Here is a 24,692-nt window from a genome sequence, read left to right as displayed (position 1 = left end):
AACTATAAATATAAAATGATAATGATATAAAGATCTGAAATGCCCATTGTAATATAAGAACAGTCAGTTTGATGGGGTAGTGGGTTGTTTGCGTAGGTCTATGTGGAAAAGCATACACAGCCCCCACTGAGAGAATAAAACACACTTTTAAAATGAATAAATATGGCAGCATTTATCAAACGTACAAATGTGTGTGCCTTCTGATGCTGTGATTCTGATTTTTGGTACATATCTGTCCAGAAATATTCTCATGCTTTGCAAGAATAGCTAGCTAGCTAGCTAAGTATATGTACAAAGATGTTTGTCAACCCACTGTAAGTGTAGAAAATTAAGATAATAGTTGGATGTGAGGGTGATCTGGCTGTGACATCTGTTACCCCATTGATTGCCAGCGTTGATTCAGCTGATCTGGCTGGCTAGGTGGGTATCCCTTTCCTCCCTCAGCGCTCCAAGTGTATCCTTCCTGAAGCTGCATGCTCAGTTGAAGAGGACAACCACTCCCCATAGAGGAGGACTGGTCTTCGGAAAAGGGTATACAAGTAGCTGCATTCCCTTGCTCGAACCTCTAAACAAGCTCTCAAGATAATGGTCAACAAAAGGGGGTTGCAAAGTTTGATATATTTGGTGTGCTCATATTATGTGATCTAATACAGACTTCAATGGGAGTAAGTATGCATGGCTGACTTGAAAAGATACTTTCTATATACATTGCTTAATAAACTATCAAATTGCTGCAGAATGATATATGTGGGTGAGCTGACCCCCATTGACTCCATTAATATATATGTAGTTGCAATTGTGTGTGTGTATATACAATTGTATACACTTATACACACACATCCATATATATATGTACATATGTTATTGCTATATTGGAAAATGCCAGAAAATATAAATTAAACAAAACAATATATTAGCCTTTGGATCCTGTCAGTGAAATAGAATCAACAGTCAAGTGTAGAACATTTAGTTGTTGCTTTATACAACCCAGACTACTTCTTTTGTTTATCTGAAAGGTCTTTATTTCACATTAACTATTGAAAAATATTTTTACTGGGTACAGAATTATAGATTGGCAATTATTTTCTCATAAGAACTTTAATGAGGTAATTCCATTGTTTTCTGACTTTAATAATTGCTAATGAAAAATTAGTTGTAAGTCTAATTTTCTTCTTTGAAGGTAATATGTCTTTTTTTCTTTTGGCTGGTTTTATAATTCTTTTCTTTGTCCTTTTGTTTTCTAACTGCTTGAATAAGATGTGACTATATAGGGTTTTTTTTCATTTATTTCTTCTAAAAAAATATGTGTGTGGGGGGGTACATGTACAGAACATGCAGGTTTGTTACACTGGTATATGTGTGTCGTGGTAGTTTGCTGCACCTATTGGCTGGTCCTCTAAGCTCCCTCCCCTCATCCCCAACCCCTCAATAGGCCCTAGTATGAGTTATTCCTCTCTCTGTGTCCATGTGTTCTCAATGTTCAACTCCAACTTACGAGTGAGAATATGTGGTGTTTGGTTTTCTCTTCCTGTGTTAGTTTGCTGAGGGTGATGGCTTCCAGCTTCATTCATGTCCCCAAAAAGGACATGATCTCATTAGTTTTTATGGCTGAAGAGTATTACATGGTGTATATGTATCACATTTTCCTTATCCAGTCTATCATTGATGGGCATTTGGGTTGGTTTCATGGCCTTGCTATTGTAAATAGTGCTACAATAAACATACATGTGCATGTGTCTTTATAGTAGAATGATTTATATTCCTTTGGGTATATACCCAGTAATAAGATTGCTGGGTCAAATGGTATTTCTGGTTCTAGATCCTTGAGTAATCACTATACTGTCTTCCACAATGGCTGAACTAATTTACATTACCACTAGCAGTGCAAAAGCATTCCTATTTCTCCACAGCCTAGTCAGCATCTATTGTTTCCTGACTTTTTAATAATTGCCATTCTGACTGGCATGAGATGGTATCTCATTCTGGTTTTGATTTGCAGTTCTCTGATGGTCAGTAATGTTGAGTTGTTTTTCATGTTTGTTGGCCATGTAAATGGCTTCTTTGAGAAGTATCTGTTCATATCCTTTGCCCATTTTTTTGATGGGGTTGTTAGTTTTTTAGCGTAAATCTGTTTAAATTCCTTGTAAATTCTGGATATTATACTTTTGTCAGAGGGGTAGATTACAACAATTTTCTCCCATTCTGTAGGTTGCCTGCTCACTCTGATGATAGTTTCTTTTGCTGTACAGAATCTCTTTAGTTTAATTAGATACCATTTGTCAGTTTTGGCTTTTGTTGCAATTGCTTTTGGCATCTTTGTCACGAAGTCTTTCCCATGCCTGTATCCTGAATGGTACTGCCTAGGTTTTCTTCTAGGGCTTTTATGGTTTGGGGTTTTACATTTAAGTCTTTTATCCATCTCGATTTAATTTTTGTATAAGGTATAAGGTAGGGGTCCAGTTTCAGTTTTCTGCATATGGCTAGATCCGTTTCTCATTGCTTGTTTTTGTCAGATTTGTCAAAGATCAGATGGTTGTAGATGTGGGGTGTTATTTCTGAGGTCTCTGTTCTGCTCCATTGGTCTATATGTCTGTTTTGGTACCAGTACCATGCTGTTTTGGTTACTGTAGCCTTGCAATATAGTTTGAAGTCAGATATTGTGATGCCTCCAGATTTGTTCTTTTTGCTTAGGATTATCTTGGCTATATGGGGTCTTCTTTGATTCCATATGAAATTAAAAGTAGTTTTTTTCCAATTCTGTGAAGAATGTCAATGGTAGTTTGATGGGAATAGCGTTGTATCTATAAATTACTTTTGGCAGTATGACCATTTTCACGATATTGAATCTTACTATCTATGAGGATGAAATGTTTTTCCATTTCTTTGTGTCCTCTCTTATTTCCTTGAGCAGTGATTTGTAGTTCTCCTTGAAGAGGTCCTTCACATTCCTTCTTAGCTGTATTCCTAGGTATTTTACTCTCTTTGTAGCAATTGTGAATGGGAGTTCATTCATCATTTGGCTCTCTGTTTGCCTAGTTTGTGTAAAGGAATTCTTGTGATTTTTGCACATTGACTTTGTATCTTGAGACTTTGCTGAAGTTGCTTATCAATTCAAGAAGTTTTTGGCCTGAGATGATGTTTTTTTCTCAGTATAAAATCATGTCATCTGCACACAGAAACAACTTGACTTTCTCTCTTCCTATTTTAATACCTTTATTTCTTTATCTTGCCTGATTGCCCTAGTCAGAACTTCCAATACTATGTAGAATAGGAGTGGTGAGAGAGGGCATCCTTGTCTTGTACTGGTTTTCAAAGGAAATGCTTCCAGCTTTTGCCCATTCAATATGATATTTGCTATGGGTTTGTCATAAATAGCTCTTACTATTTTGACATTCGCTCCATCAACATCTAGTTTTTTGAGAGTTTTTAACATACAGAGATGTTGGATTTTATCAAAGGCCTTTTCTGCATCTATTGAGATAATCATGTGGTTTTTGTCTGTGGTTCTGTTTATGATAATGGATTAAGTTTACTGATTTGCATATGTTGAACCAGTCTTGCATCCCAGGGATGAAGCCAACTTGATCATGGTGGACAAGTTTTTATATATGCTGCCAGATTTGGTTTGCCAGTATTTTATTAAGAATTTTTACATTGATGTTCATCAGGGATATTGGCCTGAAGTTTTCTTTTTTTGTTGTCTCTCTTCTTGGCTTTGGTATCAGGATGATGCTGGCTTCATAAACTGAATTAGGGAGGAGTCCCTCCTTTTCAATTGTTTGGAAAAGTTTCAGAAGGAATGGTACCAGCTCCTCTTTGTATTTCTGGTAGAATTCAGCTGTGAATCCATCTGGCCCTGGGATTTTTTTTTTTTTTTTTTTTTTTTTGATTGGTAGGCTATTAATCACTGCCTCAATTTCAGAGCTTGTTGTTGGTCTATCCTGGGATACAACTTCTTCCTGATATAGTCCCAGTAGGGTGTATGCATCCAGGAATTTATCATTTCTTCTAGATTTCCCAGTTTATTTGCATAGAGGTGTTTATAGTATGCTCTGATGGTAGTTTATATTTATGTGGGATCAGTGGTGAAATACCCTTTATCATTTTTTATTGTGTTTATTTGACTCTTCTCTCTCTTCTTTATTAGTCTAGCCAGGAGCCAATATATTTTGTTAATTTTTTTTTAAAAAACCACCTCCTGGATTCACTGATTTTTGGGAAGGTTTTTTGTGTCTCTATCTCCCTCAGTTCTTCTCTGATCTTAGTTATTTCTTTTCTTCTGCTACCTTTTAGATTATTTTGCTCCTCCCTCTCTAGCTCTTTCAACTGTGATGTTAGGGGGTAAATTTGAGATGTTTCTAGCTTCCTGCTGTGGGCTCCAAATGCTACAGTGCTATAGTATTAGGAGGGACTCCTCCCTAGCTCATTTTATGAAGACAGCATCATCCTGATATCAAAAGCAGGATTTACAGAGTGCTATAAATTTTACTCTTAACATTGCTTTAGCTGTGTTCCAGAGATTCTTTTGTCTCTTTGTTCTCATTGGTTTCAAAGAACTTCTTGACTTCTGCTTTAATTTCATTATTTACCTAGGAGTCATTCAAGAACAGGTTGTTCAATTTCCATGAAATTGTGTGGCTTTGAGTGAGTTTCTTAATCCTGAGTTCTAATTTGATTTCACTGTGGTCAGAGAGACTATTTGTTATAATTTCAGTTCTTTTGCATTTGCTGAAGGGTGCTTTATTTCCAATAATGTGGTTGATTTTAGAATAAGTGCCATGTGACACTGAGAATATATATTCTGTTGATTTGGGGTACAGAGTTCTGAACATATTCTGCTAGGTCCATTTGATCCAGAGCTGAGTTCAAGTCCTGATTATCCTTGTTAATTTTCTGTCTTGTTGATCTAATACTGACAGTGGTGTGTTAAATTCTACCACCATTATTGTGTGGGACTCTAAGTCTCTTTGTAGGTCTCTAAGAACTTGTTTTATGAATCTGGGTGCTCCTGTATTGGGTGCATATAGATTCAGAAGAGTTAGCTCTTCTTGTTGAATTATTTCCTTTACCATTATGTAATGCCCTTCTTTGTCTTTTTTGATGTTTGCTGGTTTAAAGTCTGTTTTGTCGGAGACTAGGATTGCAACACTGCTTTTTTTCTTTGTTTCCTGGTAAGTATTCCTCTATCCCTTTATTTTGAGCCTGTTGTGTGTCTCTGCATGTGAGATGGGTCTCCTAAATATAGCACATGGATGGGTTTTGACTCCTTATCCAATTTGCCAGTCTGTATCTTTTAATTGGGGCATTTTTCCCATTTACATTTAGAGTTAGTATTGTTATGTGTGAATTTGATCTCGTCATCATAGTGCTATTTGGTTATTTTGCACACTAGTTGATGCAGTTCCTTCATAGTGTCATTGGTCTTTGTATTTTAGTGTGCTTTGCAGTGGCTGGTACCAGTTTTTCCTTTCCATATTTAGTGCTTCTTTCAGGCGCTCTTGCAGGGCAGGCCTGGTGGTAACAAAGGCTCTCAGCAGTTGTTTGTCTGGAAAGAATTTTCTTTCTTCTTTGCTTATGAAACTTGTTTGGCTGGATATGAAATTCTGGGTTACAAAATCTTTTCTTTAAGAATATTGGATATTGGCCCCAATCTCTTCTGGCTTGTAGAGTATCTGCTGAGAGGTCTGCTGTTATTATGATGGGCTTTCCCTTGTAGGTGACCTGGCCTTTCTCTCTGGCTGCCCTTAAGTTTTTGCTTCATTTCAACCTTGGAGAATCTGATGACATGTGTCTTGGGGTTGATCTTTTCATGGAGTATCTTAATGGTGTTCCCTGTGTTTCCTGAATTTGCATGTTAGCATGTCTTGCTAGGTTGGAGAAGTTCTCCTGAATAATATCCTGAAGTGTGTTTTCCAACTTGTTTTCATTCTCCCTGTCTCCTTCTGGTACTCCAATCAATTGTAGGTTCGATCTTTTTATGAAGTCCCCTATTTCTTGTGGGCTTTTTTCATTTTTTTGTTGTTATCTTATCTCTATTCTTGTCTGCATGTCTTATTTCAGTAATATTGTCTTCGAGCATTGATATCCTTTTTTTCTGCTTGGTCGATTCAGCTGTTGATACTTGTGTATGCTTTGTGAAGTTCTCATGCTGTGTTTTTCAGCTCCATCAGGTCGTTTATGTTCCTCTCTAAACTAGTTACTCTAGTTAGCAATTCCTCTAACCTTTTATCAAGGTTCTTAGCTTCTTTGCACTGGGTTGGAACATGCTCCTTTACCTCATCATGGTTTTTTTATTACCCATCCTCTGTAGCCTACTCTGTCAATTTATCCATCTGACCCTCTGTCCAGTTCTGGGTCCTCGATGGAGAGATGTGGTGATCATTTGGAGGAGAAGAGGCACTCTGGCCTTTTGAGTTTTCAGCTTTTTTTTCATTGATTCTTTCTCATCTTCATGAGTTTGTCTAGTTTTGGTCTTTTAGGCCGCTGACCCTTGGATGCGATTTTTGTGGGGGTGTTTTGTTATTGTTGTTGCTTTCTGCTTGTTTTTCCTTCAGTAGTCAGGTCCCTCTTCTGTAGGGCTGCTGCAGTTTGCTGGGAATTCACTTCAGGCCCCATTCATTCACTCCTGTGCTTGGAGATGTCACTCAAGGAGGCTGGAAAGCAGCAAAGATGGGTGCCTGCTCCTACTTCTGGGACCTCTGATCTTGAGGAGCACTAACCTGATGCCAGTAGGATCATTCCCGTACAGGGTGTCTCACAATCCCTGTTGGAGGGTCTCACCCAGTTGGAGCAGGACTCATTTAATTATGCGCTTTGTCCCTTGGTGGAGAGGGTGTGTTTCGCTGGGGGGAAATCCACTAGTCTGGGCTGCCTGGATTCCTCAGAACTACCAGCAGGAGAGGCTAGGTTTCCTGGTCCACAGAGATTGCAGCCACCCCTCTTCCCAGGGTTTCATGTCCAGGGAGATCCGAATTCTGTCCCAGAGCCTCTGACTATAGAGTTATTAGAGATCCTGCAGGGAAGCCCCACCCACTGAGGAAGGATGGGTCAGGGTTAGACCTGAAGAGGCACTCTGGCCTCCTACTGCCACAGCCGGTGTGTTGGGCTGTGGGAACAGGTCTTGGGACCAACCTGTCCAGCCTCCCTGGCTCCAGCAGGGGAAAAGCCCAGCCTAGAGAGATAATGATGGGTGCCACCCTTTCCCTACCCAGGGAGCTTAGTGTGTTAGGCAGTTGCCAGTCCCAGTGCTGGCTGCTGCTCCTCTCCCAAGGAACTCAAAAAGCTTAGACAGCAGGCAGCCCCCATGCCGGCCGCCTCTCTCTACAGGAGTTCAGTAGGCTTAAGCAGATTCCAGCTGAGAGGCTGTAAGCATCTGCGTGTTCCGGAGTTGGGACACTAGGCCCCAGTGGCGTGAGTTCACAAGTGGTATCTCCCAATCCGTGAGTTGCACGGTTCCATGGAAAAAGCACTGTTTCCCTGGCTGAGTAGCAGGCTCACTCACTGCCTCCCTTGGCTGTGGGGAGGAGGTTCCCCTTCCCGTGTGGCTCTCAGGTGGGCTTTCAGGTGGGCGGCCATACCACACTGCTCTTCCTTCTCTCCGTGAGTTACGCCAGCCTTCTAGTCAATTTTGAGGAGAGAATCTGGGTACTTTGGTTGCCGGTGAAGGATCCACATACTTTTTTTTTTTTTTTTTGATGAGAGCCTCTGAGGGCTGCTGCTTCTAGTTGTCCATCTTTGTCCCTCTCCCCAGACTTCTTTATTCTTTCTCTCACTTGTTCCTTTTTCCTTTCCTCCCTCTTTTCCAATCACTATTCTCCCTACCTTCTTCTGTCCTTGCTTCCTTCTATTACAAAGAGCATCCATTTCTTTCATAATAATAAAACAAAATTTTAAGAACTCAATATCCGTTTGTCCATCTCCCACCGCATCCCCCAATACAGGAATAAATTTCTTATTTTAATTTTCTTATGCTTCCATGCATAATATTCAGGGAATGAAAACATAAATTTAAGAAGGGATAAAGAAAATTGGAATTCAAATGTATTGAGTTTCTGTTATATACTGAACACAGCAGTCACAAATTAACACAATTAAATTATCAACAATTTGTTAAGGTGATAAATCAGAGGTGATATTCAAAATGCCTGAAAATGTCTAAGTCACAAGCAGTAGCCAGAAAGCATGCCAGCCACAGTGCTGGAGGAGGATCCTAAAGCCACCACGTTGCTGAGCTATGGGAAGATTGGGAGACTGCTTGGAAAAGCATCTGCCAGCCAGACAGCAGGAGGCGGTACTCGGGTGCTCAGGGCAACAAACCACTTACCAACTGACACAGACAGAAGTTCAGTATTTAACAAACAATATGGCAACGCCAGTACGTATCAGTTGAATGTTAGCCCTGCTCAGTACAGTACCCTTGAGATCTGGGACCCCAACCTGTTGCCCTTTTGTGAAATCAGACTTTCTCATTTCAGTCTCCAGACTCTATTATTTGCAGGTCCAAACTGAAAAGTAGGTTGATAGAACTCAAGTCTGATGAAGCAGTTTGAATTTAAAGGCAAATCCCAATTATGAAATGCTCAGGTGAGATTACCCCACGGAAACATAATTTCAAAAGGGCTATAGGATCTTCACAGCCTCCGAATACTTGCCCACTCTTGACAAACCTCATGACTGTGCCGTGATCACCCTGTAAAAGAGAGAGCAGGATGGTTTTCCCTCAAAGGCCCTCTCAGGCAACAAAGCATACATCTGGTCTGAGTTGCTGATGTTAGATCCTTTGTAATCTGTCAATGGAATTGACCCTCTTCGGACCAAGCAAGGAAGACCAAGTACTCAGGAGCAATAATGCTGCAGGGAGAGCCCCTAGCACCTGCCTCCTCATAAACAAGTGACCAGTCTCCTGCCTGGAGTCTGGAAGCGTATGCCATTTCTTTTGGCCTATGTTTCTTCCTTTCCTGCTCTTTCTTCGTCTAAGAGTAGCCAGGATACAGCGTTAAACAAAGCATTTTGTACTATTTCATACCGTGGTGTGTTTTAAAATTTACTTAAAGAAAACATTAAAAGGAAAATCACTGGTTCATTGAAAATAGGTGATGTAAAGACACGAAGACACAGAGTGGTTAACAGGTTTGCCTTAGGTCTCATTGCTGGTGAACCAAGGAGCAGGATTCAAGTCCAAATCTTCTCCCCTGCACTCCACCAGGCTGCCTTGTTTCTCAGGCATCCATCACCTGTTCTCTTTCTATACCTCCTGTGCTGTCCTCAATGGTAGTGTTGGCGGTTCAGAGCCTAAGAGCCTGGTTTTGTTACTGTTTGCAAAAAGTTTTGCTTGAAAGAAAATACGAGGAGAAAAGTCATCTTTCAGCTATGTGGGTGGTAGTTCTGAAGGTGTGAAGCCTCTGGAGGACCCTATCAGAGAGAGAAGGCCAACAGCACCTTCCCCTGCTTCTATGGAGCTAGCCTGTGCACCCTCCGGATCCAGCACATTGTGCATTAGCCATGTACTAACACCCAACTTTGATAGAAACTCAGAGTTTGTAGGCAGCTAAGAAGTACAGCACCTGAAATGGCAAGACTGTTCTCTTCAAGGAGTGTAGGACCTGGAAGGCACCAACACACAGTAAAATAAGCCATCAACATGATGCTGTGTGACCCATTCTGAGCATGCATGGCAGTTATCTAGCACAAGGATTCTATATAGAACAAGAGGGTTCCTTCTGGCCAGGAGGCTGAGGCTTGCTATCAAAGAGCTGGGCTTCCACCTCAGCCCTGCCACATCTCTGCTGTGTGGCACAGAGATTCAGGACACTATTCAAGCTTTGGCTTAAGTTTCCTACCCTCCCTCCCCCACCAAAATTTATCTCCCAGGAAATCTCCTGAAATTTTCTTTAAGGGCAGAGGTTCTGCTTTCCTCACCTCTAATCCTAGAGTCTATTTTGATGCCTGGCTCAATGTAACCACTGTGAAGACTGATGATAAAAATAACAATATCATCAATATTGATATTGATGATATCAATATGGAACATTTACTGTACACCAGACACTTTACATGTATTATCTCATTTAAGCTTCCCAATCACACTGCAAGGGAAAATACTGGTAGCATGCCCCTTTGATAGGAGAAGAGTATGTGACTTAACCAAAGTCAAATAGCTAGTGATTCTGGACAGGAAACTCAATTTCTGTTGCATTCTGTCTCCTGAGTGTAGACTCTATTATCATAATGTATTGCATTCCAGCTGGGGGAAGGAAGGAAGGAAGGGAGGGAGGGAAGGAGGAAGGGAGGGAGGGAGGGAGGAAGAGAGGGAGGAAGAGAGGGAGGAAGGGAGGGAGGGAGGGAGGGAGGAAGGGAGGGAGGGAGGATGGATCAAACAAGATTATTGGCAGTAACCCCCCTTCTTCCACCTGATTTCCCCACTTTGGAGATGTTTGCTGTTTTCTCTCTGAAGCCCAGTGGAGGGACTGTGCACAGGTGCTGGGTGTGGGTGTTAGGAGAGAGAGGTTGCTTGTATTGGCTACTTCTCGATACTTCTCCTTGTTGGTCACTTGTCTGGCATCACTGATCCCTCCTGGGTTTCCATCTTCAGACAATGGTTGCTCTCTTCCCTTCTGGGTTCTGCTCATCACCACCAATAGCCTCTGCTAACTTTTTGCTTTCTAGGGTCCCTAGACTTGATAAAAGTGAGATAGCTCGAAGTCTGGAACTGAGCATTCTAGAATCTAATCAATGTTTTCATTTATATCTTTTTTGTTTGTTTGTTTTTGAGACAAAGTCTCACTTTATCGTCCAGGCTGGAGTACAGTGGCATGATCTTGGCTCACTGCAACCTCCAACCTCTGTCTCCCAGGTTCAAGCAATTCTTGTGCCTCAGGCTCCTGAGTAGCTGGAAATACAGATGAGTACCACCACACCTGGCTAATTTTTGTCTTTTTAGTAGAGACAGCATTTTGCCATTTTGGCCAGGCTGGTCTCAAATGCCTGGCCTCACGTGATCCACCTGCCTTGGCCTCCCAAAAGGCTGAGATTACAGACATGAGCCACCACCCTGTAAACTTTGATTTATTTTGATTGATCAACTGGACTGATCAATCAATCACTTAGCCATAACCAACAGACATTTTCAGTGCCTACTAAGTGTTAGCCACTATGCCTACTAAGTGTTAGCCACTATGCTGGATGCTGCAACAATAAAGATACAGGACACTGTACTTGCTCTCAAAGGTCTCTAAGTCTAGCTTAGGAAACAGAAAGAGAAACTAATTATTTTTGTACAGTGTGGGAAGTGGTCAGTTCAAAGTAATCACAATCAGCTTTAGGAGCTAGAAGAGGGAGTAGATTACTCATCTGGGTTGGGTTGAGGAAGATAACTGATGTAGAAACTGATTAGGGGCTAGGAAAATTCCTCCAGTGTTTGCAGATCATTTATCATTGGATACCCACAGCAAGTCTATGACTTGAGCAGACTGGCTGTTAAAAAAGAAAAAAAAAACAGTTTCCATATAAGAACAGCAAAGCTCAAGGAGTTATGCTGCAAAAGCTAAAACTGAAAAATACAGGAAGATGGTTTCTGCTTTATCTAAGTGATTTTCTTTTAGACAAAGGAAGAATGAGGTTTTGGCCTGCTGGTATTACCTCCAAATGAACATCCTTACCCTTTCAAGGCCATATTTATTGTCTGACATTCACTGGGCAATGTCTATGTGGGAGGCATTGTGTTAGAAATTACAGGATGTAAAGAAATAAAATAAATGCAGGCTGTCCTTGTTGTAAGATGGGAAATCACATGAAAAAGATAAGTAACACTCAAGAAGGCAAACAATTGGGGATAGTGTCAACAAGCCAGCAGTTCAAACACAGAAGAGACTATGGTGGACAAGAAGAACATTCAAAGCATTTCAGAGCAGTGAGCATATCGTGGCAGCTAAAACTTGAAGGAAAGCTGGAGATAAATGTTACAGCTAGATTTAAGGGAATCTCAGAAGCCCAAGTGAAACTGAAGAACTAAGTTCTACACATACAGATCTTAGGGTTCAACACTTGCCATGTGCCAAGCCATGGGGTAGGTATGTTACACATATTTTTAGACATAATCCTCCCTTTAACCTTTCAAGGAGAAAACTGAGGCCAAGAGGGTTACATTTCCATTTTCCCAAGATCACACTGCAAGTAAATGAGGAGAGATTTGAACCCAGGTCCAGATGACTTCAAAATCTTTATTCTCATCTACTGTACCACTCTAGTTTCTCCCTGAGTTTCCAGGCTTAAAAACAAAGAAACAAACCTCCTTTTTAAAAAGCCCCCACTGTTCCTATTTGTCCACTGAGCATCATGGAAAGATGGGCCTCAGAGGAGAATCTTAGGAGTAGAAAAGAAGAAGGCAGAACCCAGAGCTCCAGGGAATGAGCCAAACCAAAACACGAGGGTTCCTCTAGGTTCTCAAAAGTAGTGGTCAGTGTCTGAACTGGGATCAGCCACCCAAAGCTTTCACCCATTATTGTCACCAGCCTCACAAGGAATGAAGAGATAAAGAAGAACTGTGCCTTGGTAGCATTCGTCTAAAGGAAAATAGCTAAATTACCTGTAAACAAGCTGCAACCTAGGCAATAAAGACAAATGTAAACACATCCTGTGCTTATGTCCAAAAAATCAATTGTCCCCCAAAAAACAAAAGAAACGGGTCTTTGCAGCAACATATGCGAAAAGGAGCAAGAGGTATTAGTCATCAAAAAGTCCAAGATGAGGGGAGTGATGTCAGCAAGATGGCTGATTAGAGACACCTGGCATTTATATTCCAACAAGAAAGGGCCAAGGCAATGAATAAACAGCTAGAATCTGACTGGAGTGCCATTGAAGGCAGAGCACTGAAATGCAGCAATAGAGTGGAGAAGGAGCTGTGGTGACTGGAAGTCCAGGAGGGCAATGTGGCAGCACCCAGCCTCTGAAGCACCATCTCCCTGGCCTGGATTAGATCTGCCTACAGTCAGGAGAAGCTTCTCACTATGGGGAAAAGAAAAGCAGAAGATCTCTATCCACCCCCATTGCTACCACAAACACCTACGGTCCTTACTACAAGAGAATTCCACAGTCCTCACAAGCCCTGAGCCCGGTTTAAAGAGCCACCAAGAATTTCTGCAGCTGCACTGTCCTGGATTAGAAGCACAGCATGTGTACTTCTCACTTCCACCCACCCTGTGCGCCAAGCTGCTGCAGCACAGTACACACCTCAGGAGTGTGCTCTGCTTTGGGGGCCAATAGCCATGGCACTTCTCCAGCAATGGGGCTCCATCTGTATTACCCCAAGCCCACAGGGGTGACTGAATGTCACAACCCCAGCTTTACAGAGCTTGGGCTTAAAACTGGCTGTGACTCTTGTCCTACAGAGTAGAAAAACCAACCCCCACCACCCTACTTCCAGCCACAGAAACAGTGTACCAGTCCCACCCACAGTTATCCTGCCTTGAGCCAGCCAAACCACTGCTCACTCACCCCCAAGTGGAAGAAGCCTGTGAGTCTCCAAGCAGCTGAACCCAGGCCAGCAGAATGGCTGCATGCTCATGCCCAGGACCTGAGAAATAGTTCCAGAGTTCCCCCACCCACTACTGATATACCCCTGGCCTGCCTACTAGTTCTGTGCCCCACAAAAGAGCCTGAGAAACCGTCCCACAGGACACCCCTGGTGGGCATACCACCAGAACAGCCAAGCAGCCAAGAGCCCATGTCCTGAACCTTAACAGTCCCATAAGCTACTCCTCCTGGACATTCCCTGGGCTGGCCAAGCAGCTGTGCACCTACATACCGCGACTGAAACCATACCAACCCTGCAGGCTGCTCCTGATGGGCACATGCCTGAGCCAGCCAAGCAATCTTGTCCTTATAACCCAGACCTGAGAAACAGCCCCTTGGGCCACCTTAGCAGACTTGCCCATAGGTTGGACGAGCAGCTGTATGGCCATGTCCCATGCCCAAAAAAGAGTCCTATGGGCCACCACCCACAGAAACACCCCAAACCAGCCAAGCAACTGCTCAACTATGTCATGGACCTGAGAAACAGCCCACCCATGGTAGACATGCCCACTCAGGCTGGTCAAGCCACTGCATGCCCATGTACATTCTCAGGCCAGCCAAGTAGCCATACAACCACATAGCAAGCCTAAGAAAGTCTCAAAGGCAGCTCCTGGCATATACATACCCAGACCAATGGAGCAAACTTAAGCCCATGTTCCAGCCCTAAAAAACATCCCTATCGACTCCTCCTGGGAGAAACATCCCCAGGCCAGCTGAAAAGCTATACTCCCACATTCTGAGTCTGAGAAACATCACTTTGAGCAGCTCCTGGCAGGCACACCACCAGCCCAGCTGAGTAACCACATGCCCTTGTTCCTGGCCAGAGGAACAGCCCATGGCCCCAGTCTCAGGGAACCAGACCCCAAGTTGGTTTACCCACTGTGTGCATTAACATCCCTCTGATCTGAGAAATAGCCAGTGAGCCCAATCCTAGCAAAGTTGCCCCACCATCACTGCAAACTCTCTCAGCCTAGGCCACTGAGTAACTTACAAATATCATTAATGTAAAACTGTAGCCAAATTAACTACATAGAAACTATAGTACTGCATCTATCTAAAATCCAAGAAAACACACCACACCAAATTTATACCCCAAGAAAGATTTATACAAACAAGTCTTTCCCTATGAAACCTACTCAAAAAATCAGAAGTAATAACATTTCTACCACATGCTTAGATATCAACATAGGGACACATCAAACATGAAAAATTAAGGAAACATGTCACCGTAAACAGTAATTTTCTAGTAGCAGACACTGATTATAAGAAAACATATGAAATGACAAAAAAATTCAAATAATAATTTTAAATAAACTCAGTGAGATACAACAGAAGATAGTCAATTTAACAATATCAAGAAAATGATTCATAATTTACATGATACATTCAACAAAGAGAGAGATGCCATAAAAAAGAACCAAACAGGAACCAAGGGCTAAAGAATTCTATGAAGGAAATAAAAAATTGAATCAAGAGCTTCAACAATAGACTAGGCCAAATAGAAAAAAAAAAAAGTCTAAACCAGAGGACAGATATTTTGAAATAACACAAGCAGTCAAAAGTAAAGAAAAGGAAGGAAAGAAAAAGTAAATAATACAAAGAAAAAAGAAAGCCTCATGGGGCATGGGTAAGTGAAAAATATTAATATTAGGGGTGTTTCAGAAGAAAAAGTGAAGGGAAAAGGTGATTAAAATATATTTAGTGAAATAATAGCATTAAAAAATCCCCAGGTCTTGGAAGAGAGATGGACATCAAGGTCCAGGAAACCAAATAGGTTAAACCCAAACAGATATTCTTCAAGGAATCTTACAGTCAAATTGTCAAAAGTCAACGACAAAAATAAATAAAATTAGAAAGAGAAAAATGTCAGATCACAGATAAGGGAATTCTCATTAGACTAACAGTAGATTTCTCAGCCAGGAGCGAATGGGATGATATATTCCAAGCACTGTAAGAAAATAACTGTCAGTCAGGAAGCTATACCTAGCAAAGCTATCCTTCAGAAATAAGAAGAAATAGAACATGTTACAAACATGTGAAAACTAATGGAATTCATCAGCACCAGACTGGCTTTACAAGAAATTCTCAGTGAAGTCCTACAACTGGAAGTGAAAAGATAACTATGATCATGAAAATATGCAAAACTATAAAACTCACTGGTAGAGCCAATATATTTTTTAAAGAGAATCAAACTTTATAATTACAGAAAACCACCTAACTGCAAAAATAAAAAGTAAGAAATGAACTAAGAAACAAAGAATACACAAAACAACCAGAAAACAATCAGTAAAACACTGATTAGTTCTCACCTATCAACAATAACAATGATTGTAAATGAACTAAATTCTCCATTAAAAAATATATAAACGCTCTTTCTCTCTGTCTAATAAATCACTCTCGCACTATATATATATATATATTTTGATTTATATATATAAATCACTCTCGCACTATATATATATATATATATATATATAAACAAACAGGCCAAATGGATTTTTAAAAAAAGATAAAACTATATCCTGCTTATAAGAAATTCACTTTTCCTGTAAGGGCAAACATAAAATGAAAGTAAAGGAATGGAAAATATATCTAATGCAAATGTAAGCCAAAAATGAGAACAAGTAGCTAGAATTACATCGGACAAAACAAACTTCAAGTTCAATGCTATAATAAGAGACAATGAAAGACATTATATGATAATAAAGAGATCAACACAGCAAGAGAATATAACAATTGTAAATATATTTACACTAAACGCCAGAACATCCTGATACATAAAGCAAATATTACTAGATCTAAAGAGAGACAGACTCCAATAAAATAATAACTGGGGACTTCCACATCTTATTCTCAGTATTGGACAGATCATCTAGACAGAAAATCAACAAAGAAACATCACATTTAAACTGCACTATAGGCCAAATGGATCTGATAGACAATCACAGAATATTTCACCCAGCAGATGCAAAGCACACATTATTTTCATCAGCACATGGGACATTCTCCAGGATTAGCCATATGTTAGAGCACAAAACATATCTCAGAGAATTTTAAAACACTGAAATAATATCAAATACCTTATCTGACAACAGTGGAATAAAACTAGATATCAATAACAACAGGAATATTCATAACTATACAAATACATGGAGATTAAGTAATATGCTCCTGATTGACCAATGAGTGAAGACAAAAATTAAGAATAAAATTAAAAAATTCCTTGAAACGAATGAAAACAGAAACACAACATATCAAAATCCATGGAACACAGCAAAAGCATTATTAAGAGGAAAATTTATAGTAATAAATGCCTATATCAAAAAACCAGAAAAATGTCAAATTAATAACATATTACTGCACTTCAAAGATGTAGAAAAGCAAGAACTAACCAAACCCCAAATTAGTGGAAGGAAAGAAATAGATCAGAGCAAAAATAAGCAAAAAATGAGACTAAAAGAAACAAAAGATCAATAAAACACAAAGTTTTTTTAAAAAGAGAAAAAAACTGACAAACTAATAGCTAGACCAGCTAAGATAAAAAGAGAGAACACTCAAATAAATAAAATGAGAAATGAAAAGGGAGACATAAAAATGGATATTACAGAAATACAAAATGATACAAATAAATACAAAATTAGAGGCTGTTATGAACAGCTATATGTCAATCAATTTGAAAACACAGGAAATGGATAAATTTCTGGACACACAAAACCAAACAAAATTGAATCACAAAGAAATGGAAAACCTTAACAGACCAAAACAAGTAATGAAATTGAGTCAATAATAAAAAGCTTTTCAACAAAGGAAAGTCCGGGACTAAATGGCTTCACTGCTGAATTTTACTGAACATATAGAGAAGAATTAATAACAATTCTCCTGAAACTATTTCAAAATATTGAAGCAGCGGAAATTATTTCTAACTCATTCCATAAGACATGCATCACGCTGAGAGCAAAACCAAACAAGGACACACACACACAAAGAAATTACAGGCCAATATTCCTGATGAAAATACATACAAAAATCCTTAACAAAGTACTAGCAAACTGAATCCAACATGTCAAAAATATACCACAATCAAGCAGTATTTATCCCAGGCATGCAAGGATAGTTTAACATATGCAAATCAATAAACATATTTCACATCAATAGAATGAAGGACAATCAATAGAATGATGGACAAAAACCATATGATTACCTCAAAGCAAAAAAAGCTTTTGATACATTAAATATCTGCTTGTGATAAAAACTCATAATAAATTTGTTACAGAAGGAAAGTACCTCAACATAATAAACGCCATATATGACAAATCCACAGCTAACATCTTACTGAACAAGACAAAAATGCCCACTCTAATCATTCTTGTCAAACACAATATTGGAAGTCCTAACCAGAACAGTAAAGCAGCAGAAAGAAATAATGAGCATCCAAATTGGAAAGGAGAAAGTCAAATTCTCTTATCTTATTCACAGAAAATCCTAATGATTCTACCAAAAGGTCTCAGAAACGTGATATGGTTTGGATCTGTGTCTTCACCCAAATCTCATGCTGAATTATAATCCCCAATGTTGGGGAGGGAAATGGTGGTGGGAGGTGACTGAATTTCCCCTTCGCTGTTACTATGATAGTGAGTGAATTATCACGAGATCTGGTTAAGTGTTTGGCACTTCTCCCTTTGCTCTCTCTCTCCTGCTCTGCCTTGTGAAGAAAGTGCTTGCTTCCCCTCCACTCTTTTGCCATGATTGTAAGTTTCCTGAAGCCTCACCAGCCATGCCTCCTCTAAAGCCTGCAGAACTGTGTGTCAATTAAACCTCTTTTCCTTATAAATTACCCAGCCTCAGGTAGTTCTTTATAGCAGTGTGAGAACAGACTAATAACAAACTGATAAAAGAATCTGGTAAAATTGTAGGATGCAAAATCAACATATAAAAATTAGAAGCACTTCTCTACTTAAACAAACTAGCTGAAAAAGAAACCAAGAAGAAAATCCTATCTACAGTAGCTATAAAACAATACAGTAAAATATGTAGAAATCAGTGTAACCAAAGAGGTGAAATATCTCTACAAGAAAAAGAATAAAACATTGATGAAAGAAATTGAAGAGAATACAAACAAATGAAAAGACATCCCATGCTCATGTGTCAGAAGAATTAATATTGTTAAAATGAAAATACAATCCAAAGAAATCTGCAGGTTCAATGTAATTCCTATCAAAATGCCAATGATATTCTTCACGGAAAAAAAAAAAAATGTATGGAACCACAGAAGACCCCAAATAGCCAAAGCAATCTTAAGGAAAAAAATAACAAAATGGAAACATCACACTTTCAGACCTCAAAAATGCACTACAAAGCTTAGTAACCAAAACAGCACAGTACTGGCATAAAAACAGACACATAGATGAATGAAACAGAGTACAGAACCCAGAAATTTATCCTACTGACTTTTTACAAAGGTCCCAAGAACACTTGGTGGGGAAATGGTAGTCTCTCCAGTAAATCATGCTGAGAAAACTGGATGTGCATATATAGAAGAATGAAACTAGACCCCCTACTTTTATCCTATAAAAAAAATAATTCACAATGGATCAAAAACTTAAATGTAAGATCTGAAATGATAAACATAGTAGAAGAAAACATAGGGGAAACACTTCAAGACAGTGGTCTAAAAAATGATTTGGGAGGCCGAGGTGGGTGGATCACAAGGTCAAGAGATCGAGACCATCCTGGTCAACATGGTGAAACCCTATCTCTACTAAAAATACAAAAAATTAGCTGGGCATGGTGGCGCGTGCCTGTAATCCCAGCTACTCGGGAGACTGAGGCAGGAGAATTGCCTGAACCCAGGAGGCGGAGGTTGCGGTGAGCCGAGATCGCGCCATTGCACTCCAGCCTGGGTAACAAGAGCGAAACTCCGTCTCAAAAAAAGAAAAAAACAAACAAAAAAAATGATTTTATAAATAAGCCCTTAAAAGCACAGGCAAAAAAAACCAAAAGTAGACAAGATTATCTATCAAATAAAAAATCTTCTGCACAGCAAAGGAAACAACAGAGTGAAAAGAAAACCTACAGAATGGGAGAAAATATTCACAAACCGCTTATCCAATAGGGGATTAATATCCAGAATATACAAGAAACTCAAACATTCCAACAGCAAAACAAAAAACCCTCCAATCTAATTAAAAACTGGACAAATGATCCGAACAGAAATTTCTCAATAGACATACAAGTTACCAATAAATATATATGAAAACATGTTCATCATTAGTAATTATCAGGAACATGCAAATCAAAACCACAATGAGGGATAATCTCGCCTCATTTAGAAGCTATTATAAAAAAGCCAAAAATAACAAATGCTAGTGAGAAGGCAGAGAAAATAAAAGTCTTATACACTGTTGATGGGAATGTAAACTAGTACAGTCACTATGTGGAACAGTTTGGAAGGTCCTCTAAAAACTACAAAAAGAACTACCATATATCTAGCAATCCCATAACTTGGCATTTATCCAAATGAAAGGAAATCAGCTTATTGAAGAGACATCTGCACCTGCATGCTTACTGCAGGATTATCCACAGTAGTCAAGATATGGAATCAACCTAGGTGTGCAACAACAGATGACTAGACAAGAAAATGTGGTATATATACACAATGGAATATAATTCAGCCCTAACTAAGAATGAAATCCTTTCATTCATGGTAATCTGGATGGAACTGGAGAACATTATGTTAAGTGAAATAAGTGAGGAACAGAAAGTTAAATGCCACATGTTCTTACTCATATGTCGAAGTTGAAAATAATTGATCTCATAGAAGTAAAAGAATGCTAGAGGCTACTGGTAGGATACAGAAGATATTAGAAGCTGGGAAACGTAGAAGGGAGAGAGGAATAGGGAGAAATTTGTTAAGAAAATAAAATTACAGCTAGATAGGAGTAAGAATTTCTAGTGTTCTATACCATTTAAATATGATTATACTTATTAATGTAATAAATAGTTTCAAGTAACTAGGAGCATATTGAACATTGCCAATACAAAGAAATGATCAATATTTAAGATGATTGATACATGAATTTCCCTGATCTGATCATCACATATTATATGGATCAAAACATCACGATACACTCCATAAATATGTACAAACATTATTTGTCAGTGTAAAGAAGATAAAAGATGTCTAATATGAGCCCTCAATAACTCTAACAAATATATGTGATCTCAAGCTGCATCAACAGAAGTATAACAGCTGGCAAGAGGGAGGCAAAAATCCCATTTTTCTCAGCCCTGGATCATTCCCACCTTGATGAAGAAGCGTGTCAGTTCAGGTGTTATGGCCCAGGGTGTGAAAAGTCAGAATTTCTGTCTAGAAGGCAGTGATCAGGAAGGTGAAATGTTTGAAAATTGCTTCATATGAGACTATTTGAAAAAACTGGAGTTGGTTAGGTGGGTTAAAATATACAGGCTCTTTTATTTCTGTTGTCAAATTTCCCAATAACTTCCCAATAACTGATCTGGCAAAATAACATCAGATCACCTTCCTTTTGGACATGGAGGGCCATGAACACAGATTTTGAGCTGGTATAAAAAGAAACCCTCTAATAGTCAGTAATGGTGTGGGGGATGAGATGGCCTTTTTTCTGAGTAGTGAGAAGGCTGTCAAGGGAGGTAATCAAGAGACACTGGAGAGATATTGGACTGCACACCCTCTGAGGCTCCTCACAACTCCAATTCCGAGACTACCGATGCTCTTTTATTCTCCCAACACTACTGAAGGATCAGAAAAGACAACCTTGATAACCCAATAGAAATCCAAAGCCATAAATCCAAAGTGGCTTATCCTAGAAAACACTGCCCATGGTCCCCAACTGCCCACCTTCTGCACTTCTTCCCATCTTTTCAAAATGCCCCCTGGAAAATGGGCTGTGACATGGAGGACTCACCTTTCTTCTCAAAGTCCACCTTCTCTTCCCCTGGACGTCCCAGACTGTCCAGAGTGTGGGTCACCTGGCTGCCAAACTCATCCTCGCGGGAGACATGGTTGGCCCGCCTAGGTGGCTCTTCGTCCTCCTCACAGTCATAGTCATCCAGGATGGGAGTCTCCCGGATGGGCACACCAATGACGGAATTGTGGGTTTGCAGCCGGGAGGAACGGAAGCTCTCCCGGGCCTGTGGGCCCAGCAGCACAGATGGGATGTAGTGGATCTCATGAGTGGCTTCCGTGCTTGCACTCTTCTGGGGTATGCGGCGACGCTTCTGCCAACGTCGCTGGGCGTACAGCGCCACGGTGAACACCAGCAGCAGCAGCAGCAGTGCGATGAGGCCGCCCTGGAGCAGGAAGGAAGGACACAGAAGTGGGCCACTGTTCTTTGGACTCAAGGGCCACAGGGGATTTTCTTGTCCACTACGCTCTGCCAGTGTCCCTGGGTTTGGCTCATAGTGCCTGGGGAACCACCAGCCATGTTTCTTAAGCTAGAGAGACACTGTTTCCAAACCTGGCTTTTTCACCAACAAACTGTGTTACCCTAGGCAAACGTCTTGACTTCTCTGAGCCTTGCTTTCCATAGGTATAAAGTCTGAGTGAATCCCTGCCCTTCCTTCTTCACAAGATTGCCATAGGAAGCAAATCAGATGGATGACAATCATGTCACGGCAATCCAGATGGCTCCATGTCAGGAAGGGTCAGGGCTGCAGCTTCACACATGTGACTGTCTGAATCCAGATTCCACCTCCCACCAACTGAGCAACCCAAAGCCTACGCTCCTCTGACCTTGCTTCCTCATCTCTAGAATGAGTTAACTGAAGGCTCAAGAGACAGTAGTAGACTTTCTTACATCTTGCTGCAAATATAAGACAGCATTATTAAATCAAACATAATTCCTGCATAGTCTGTATTTTTCAGAAACACTAGTCTTTAAATTCTTGAATCGCAACAAGGGAACTGGGACAAAGTAGGTCCTTAAGAAATACTTGGTAAATCAGTAAGTGAAAACGCACTTTTCTAGGGCTCCTTTAATCAGAATTCAAAGGCCAACTGGTATATATATATATTTTTTCTTCGATACACCCAACTCCTAAATGTTTGAGTCTGCATATCATATATTAATATGAAATAAGCTAATATGTTAATGCACATGTCTTACATGACTCATGTAAGATACACCTTCATCTTACATCTTCGTATGATTCATGAAATATCCTGGTCTGTGAGTTCCTTAAGGGCAGAGGTATTTTCAAGACACATCTGTAATCCCCATAACACCTGTCGTGAGCTTGAAGTGGAACGTTTGCATTCTCTAGGCCTCCCCTCCATTGTTCTGTGCCAGAAACCTCTCCTCTGATGGGTAGGCCCTCATCACTCTCCTGCTTTTCTTCACTTTATACTCTGCTTCATGTTTGGGAGATTCGAAGATACTTTGTGAGCGCCTGCCATGCAATCCCTAGAGTCAGGAGGAATCACCCTTGTCATATTAAGAGAGAAGCTTCAAAAAAACCAAGAGACCCAGAAACACAGACAGCAAGTGGCAGAGCAGTATCTGGACCTCACTATTTGTGTGTTTATTTTGTTCGGTTTTGCTTTTTAACTCTAGAGCCTATATTCTTTCAATTCCACCTGTGTGTGGTTGATGGCCTCTCCTTGGCTATGGTCTCATCAAAGGCAAGGACAATTTGTGACAACAGCACCTAACAAAGATGACAGATGTTAACTGTGAATACATTATCTTGAGGGCAAAGGTGACTGCTGTTAAAGACACCTGTTTAGGCCAAGAAGAACACCGTTTGCTGAAATAACTCAGTCATCCATCTGACTATATCTGATATTAGAAAACTGGCTAACTATGCTGACATTTAGCACCTCCACAGGGATGGGGGGACTGGGTGAATAAGAAGACTAAGAGGTTGTGGCCAGGTATGCAGGTGTGGCTGATAGCTCTGGAGCAGGGGTCCACGCCCTGTCTTGAGTTCAGCAGTGAGCTACTTCGGATTTTTCAAGAAAGTTTTTCTGGATGTCATAACCTAAAAACAAATGCAAAAACCAAACAAAGCTATAAGTATGTGTATTTGTGTGTGTGTGTGTGTGTGTGTAGAATCTATTAAATACATGTGTACATGCATGTGTATAGCAGAGGTGATTATGTATATATCACCTTAGAAAACGACAATGGATCTTTATTTCCTCCACAGAACATGTGATAGTGATTGCTCTGTGTCGCAAAATTATGTGTGACATGACATTAGTTGTCTGGAATTTTTTTGTGTATCAGAAATAAGAAAAGAAGGAGAGGGAGAAAGTGAGGAAGAGTGAAGAGGAGAGAGGTAATAGAGAGGAGAGTGAAGAGAGAAAAGGGCCAGGGGAAACACTAATCTTTGATAAACACAAGGACTAACCCCTCCTTGCCACCTTTACTGAATGCTATTTTATTCAACCTTCAAGATAAGACTATGTGATAGAAATTAGCTTCTGCTGTATAGATGAGGTAAAGGCGATTCAGAGAAGTTAAGTAATTAGCTTGAAGTCACACAGTCAGGGTTTAATTCCAGGTCCAGCTGGATTCAAAGGGCCAGGACGTGGTGGGGCTACGACTGGACCCCAGCTCTCAATTTCACAGCCCTTGGTTATTGGACAGCGATTCTCACCGACTAAAGAGAGAGAGAGGAAGAAGGAGGAAAGATGGTGAGGGCGCATGAAAAAGGAAAAGGGAATTATTATTTTCAAAGGAAAAGGGAATTATTATTTTCAAATCCAGCCTCCAGATGTGCAATGGGAGCATCTTCTTCTTCAGAAAAGCTTTTCATTCTGGCCCATTGATGTCCCTGGGGGAATCTCCTTGCCTGATCCCGCCCTCGGTCTCCGTTTCCTTCACTACGAGGCCAAGGCCTTGCCTGGTTCCTGAGCCTTCATTCCTCATCCTACTCAGTACATCCTGATTACGGTTGTTGGATTCTGTGGTCAGATCCCAGGACCAAAGCTGACCTAGGAAAGATGAGGCCTAACTAACCCGACCACCTGCAATTATTACTGCCCTTTCCTTCCCCGCTTATATCCCAACGACCCCTCCCTTGTAGCCCCTGCAGTCTGCATCAGTTCATACATCCACACCAGAAGCTCCTGGAAGGAAAGG

The 24,692-nt window shown here is 40.4% G+C and overlaps 1 protein-coding gene across 3 annotated transcripts in view; it reads right to left on the bottom strand.

The window, feature by feature from the left end:
• Positions 1-24,692, bottom strand: part of ASTN2 (astrotactin 2) — a 976,097-nt gene that overhangs the window by 755,140 nt on the left and 196,265 nt on the right. For all 3 annotated transcript variants that reach the window (XM_012472754.2, XM_064378516.1, XM_012472755.3), the window contains exon 3: positions 21,513-21,897. In XM_012472754.2, the coding sequence (XP_012328177.2) occupies positions 21,513-21,897 (385 nt within the window). The remainder of the gene's footprint in view (positions 1-21,512; positions 21,898-24,692) is intronic.

The sequence above is a fragment of the Aotus nancymaae genome, unplaced genomic scaffold (assembly GCF_030222135.1).
Source record: "Aotus nancymaae isolate 86718 unplaced genomic scaffold, 86718_ANA_hifiasm-v0.15.2.pri h1tg000003l, whole genome shotgun sequence".
NCBI classification, from domain to species: Eukaryota; Metazoa; Chordata; class Mammalia; order Primates; family Aotidae; genus Aotus; species Aotus nancymaae.
Note: the sequence above shows the minus strand (reverse complement) of the source record. Positions and strands in the feature narration are given on the sequence as shown.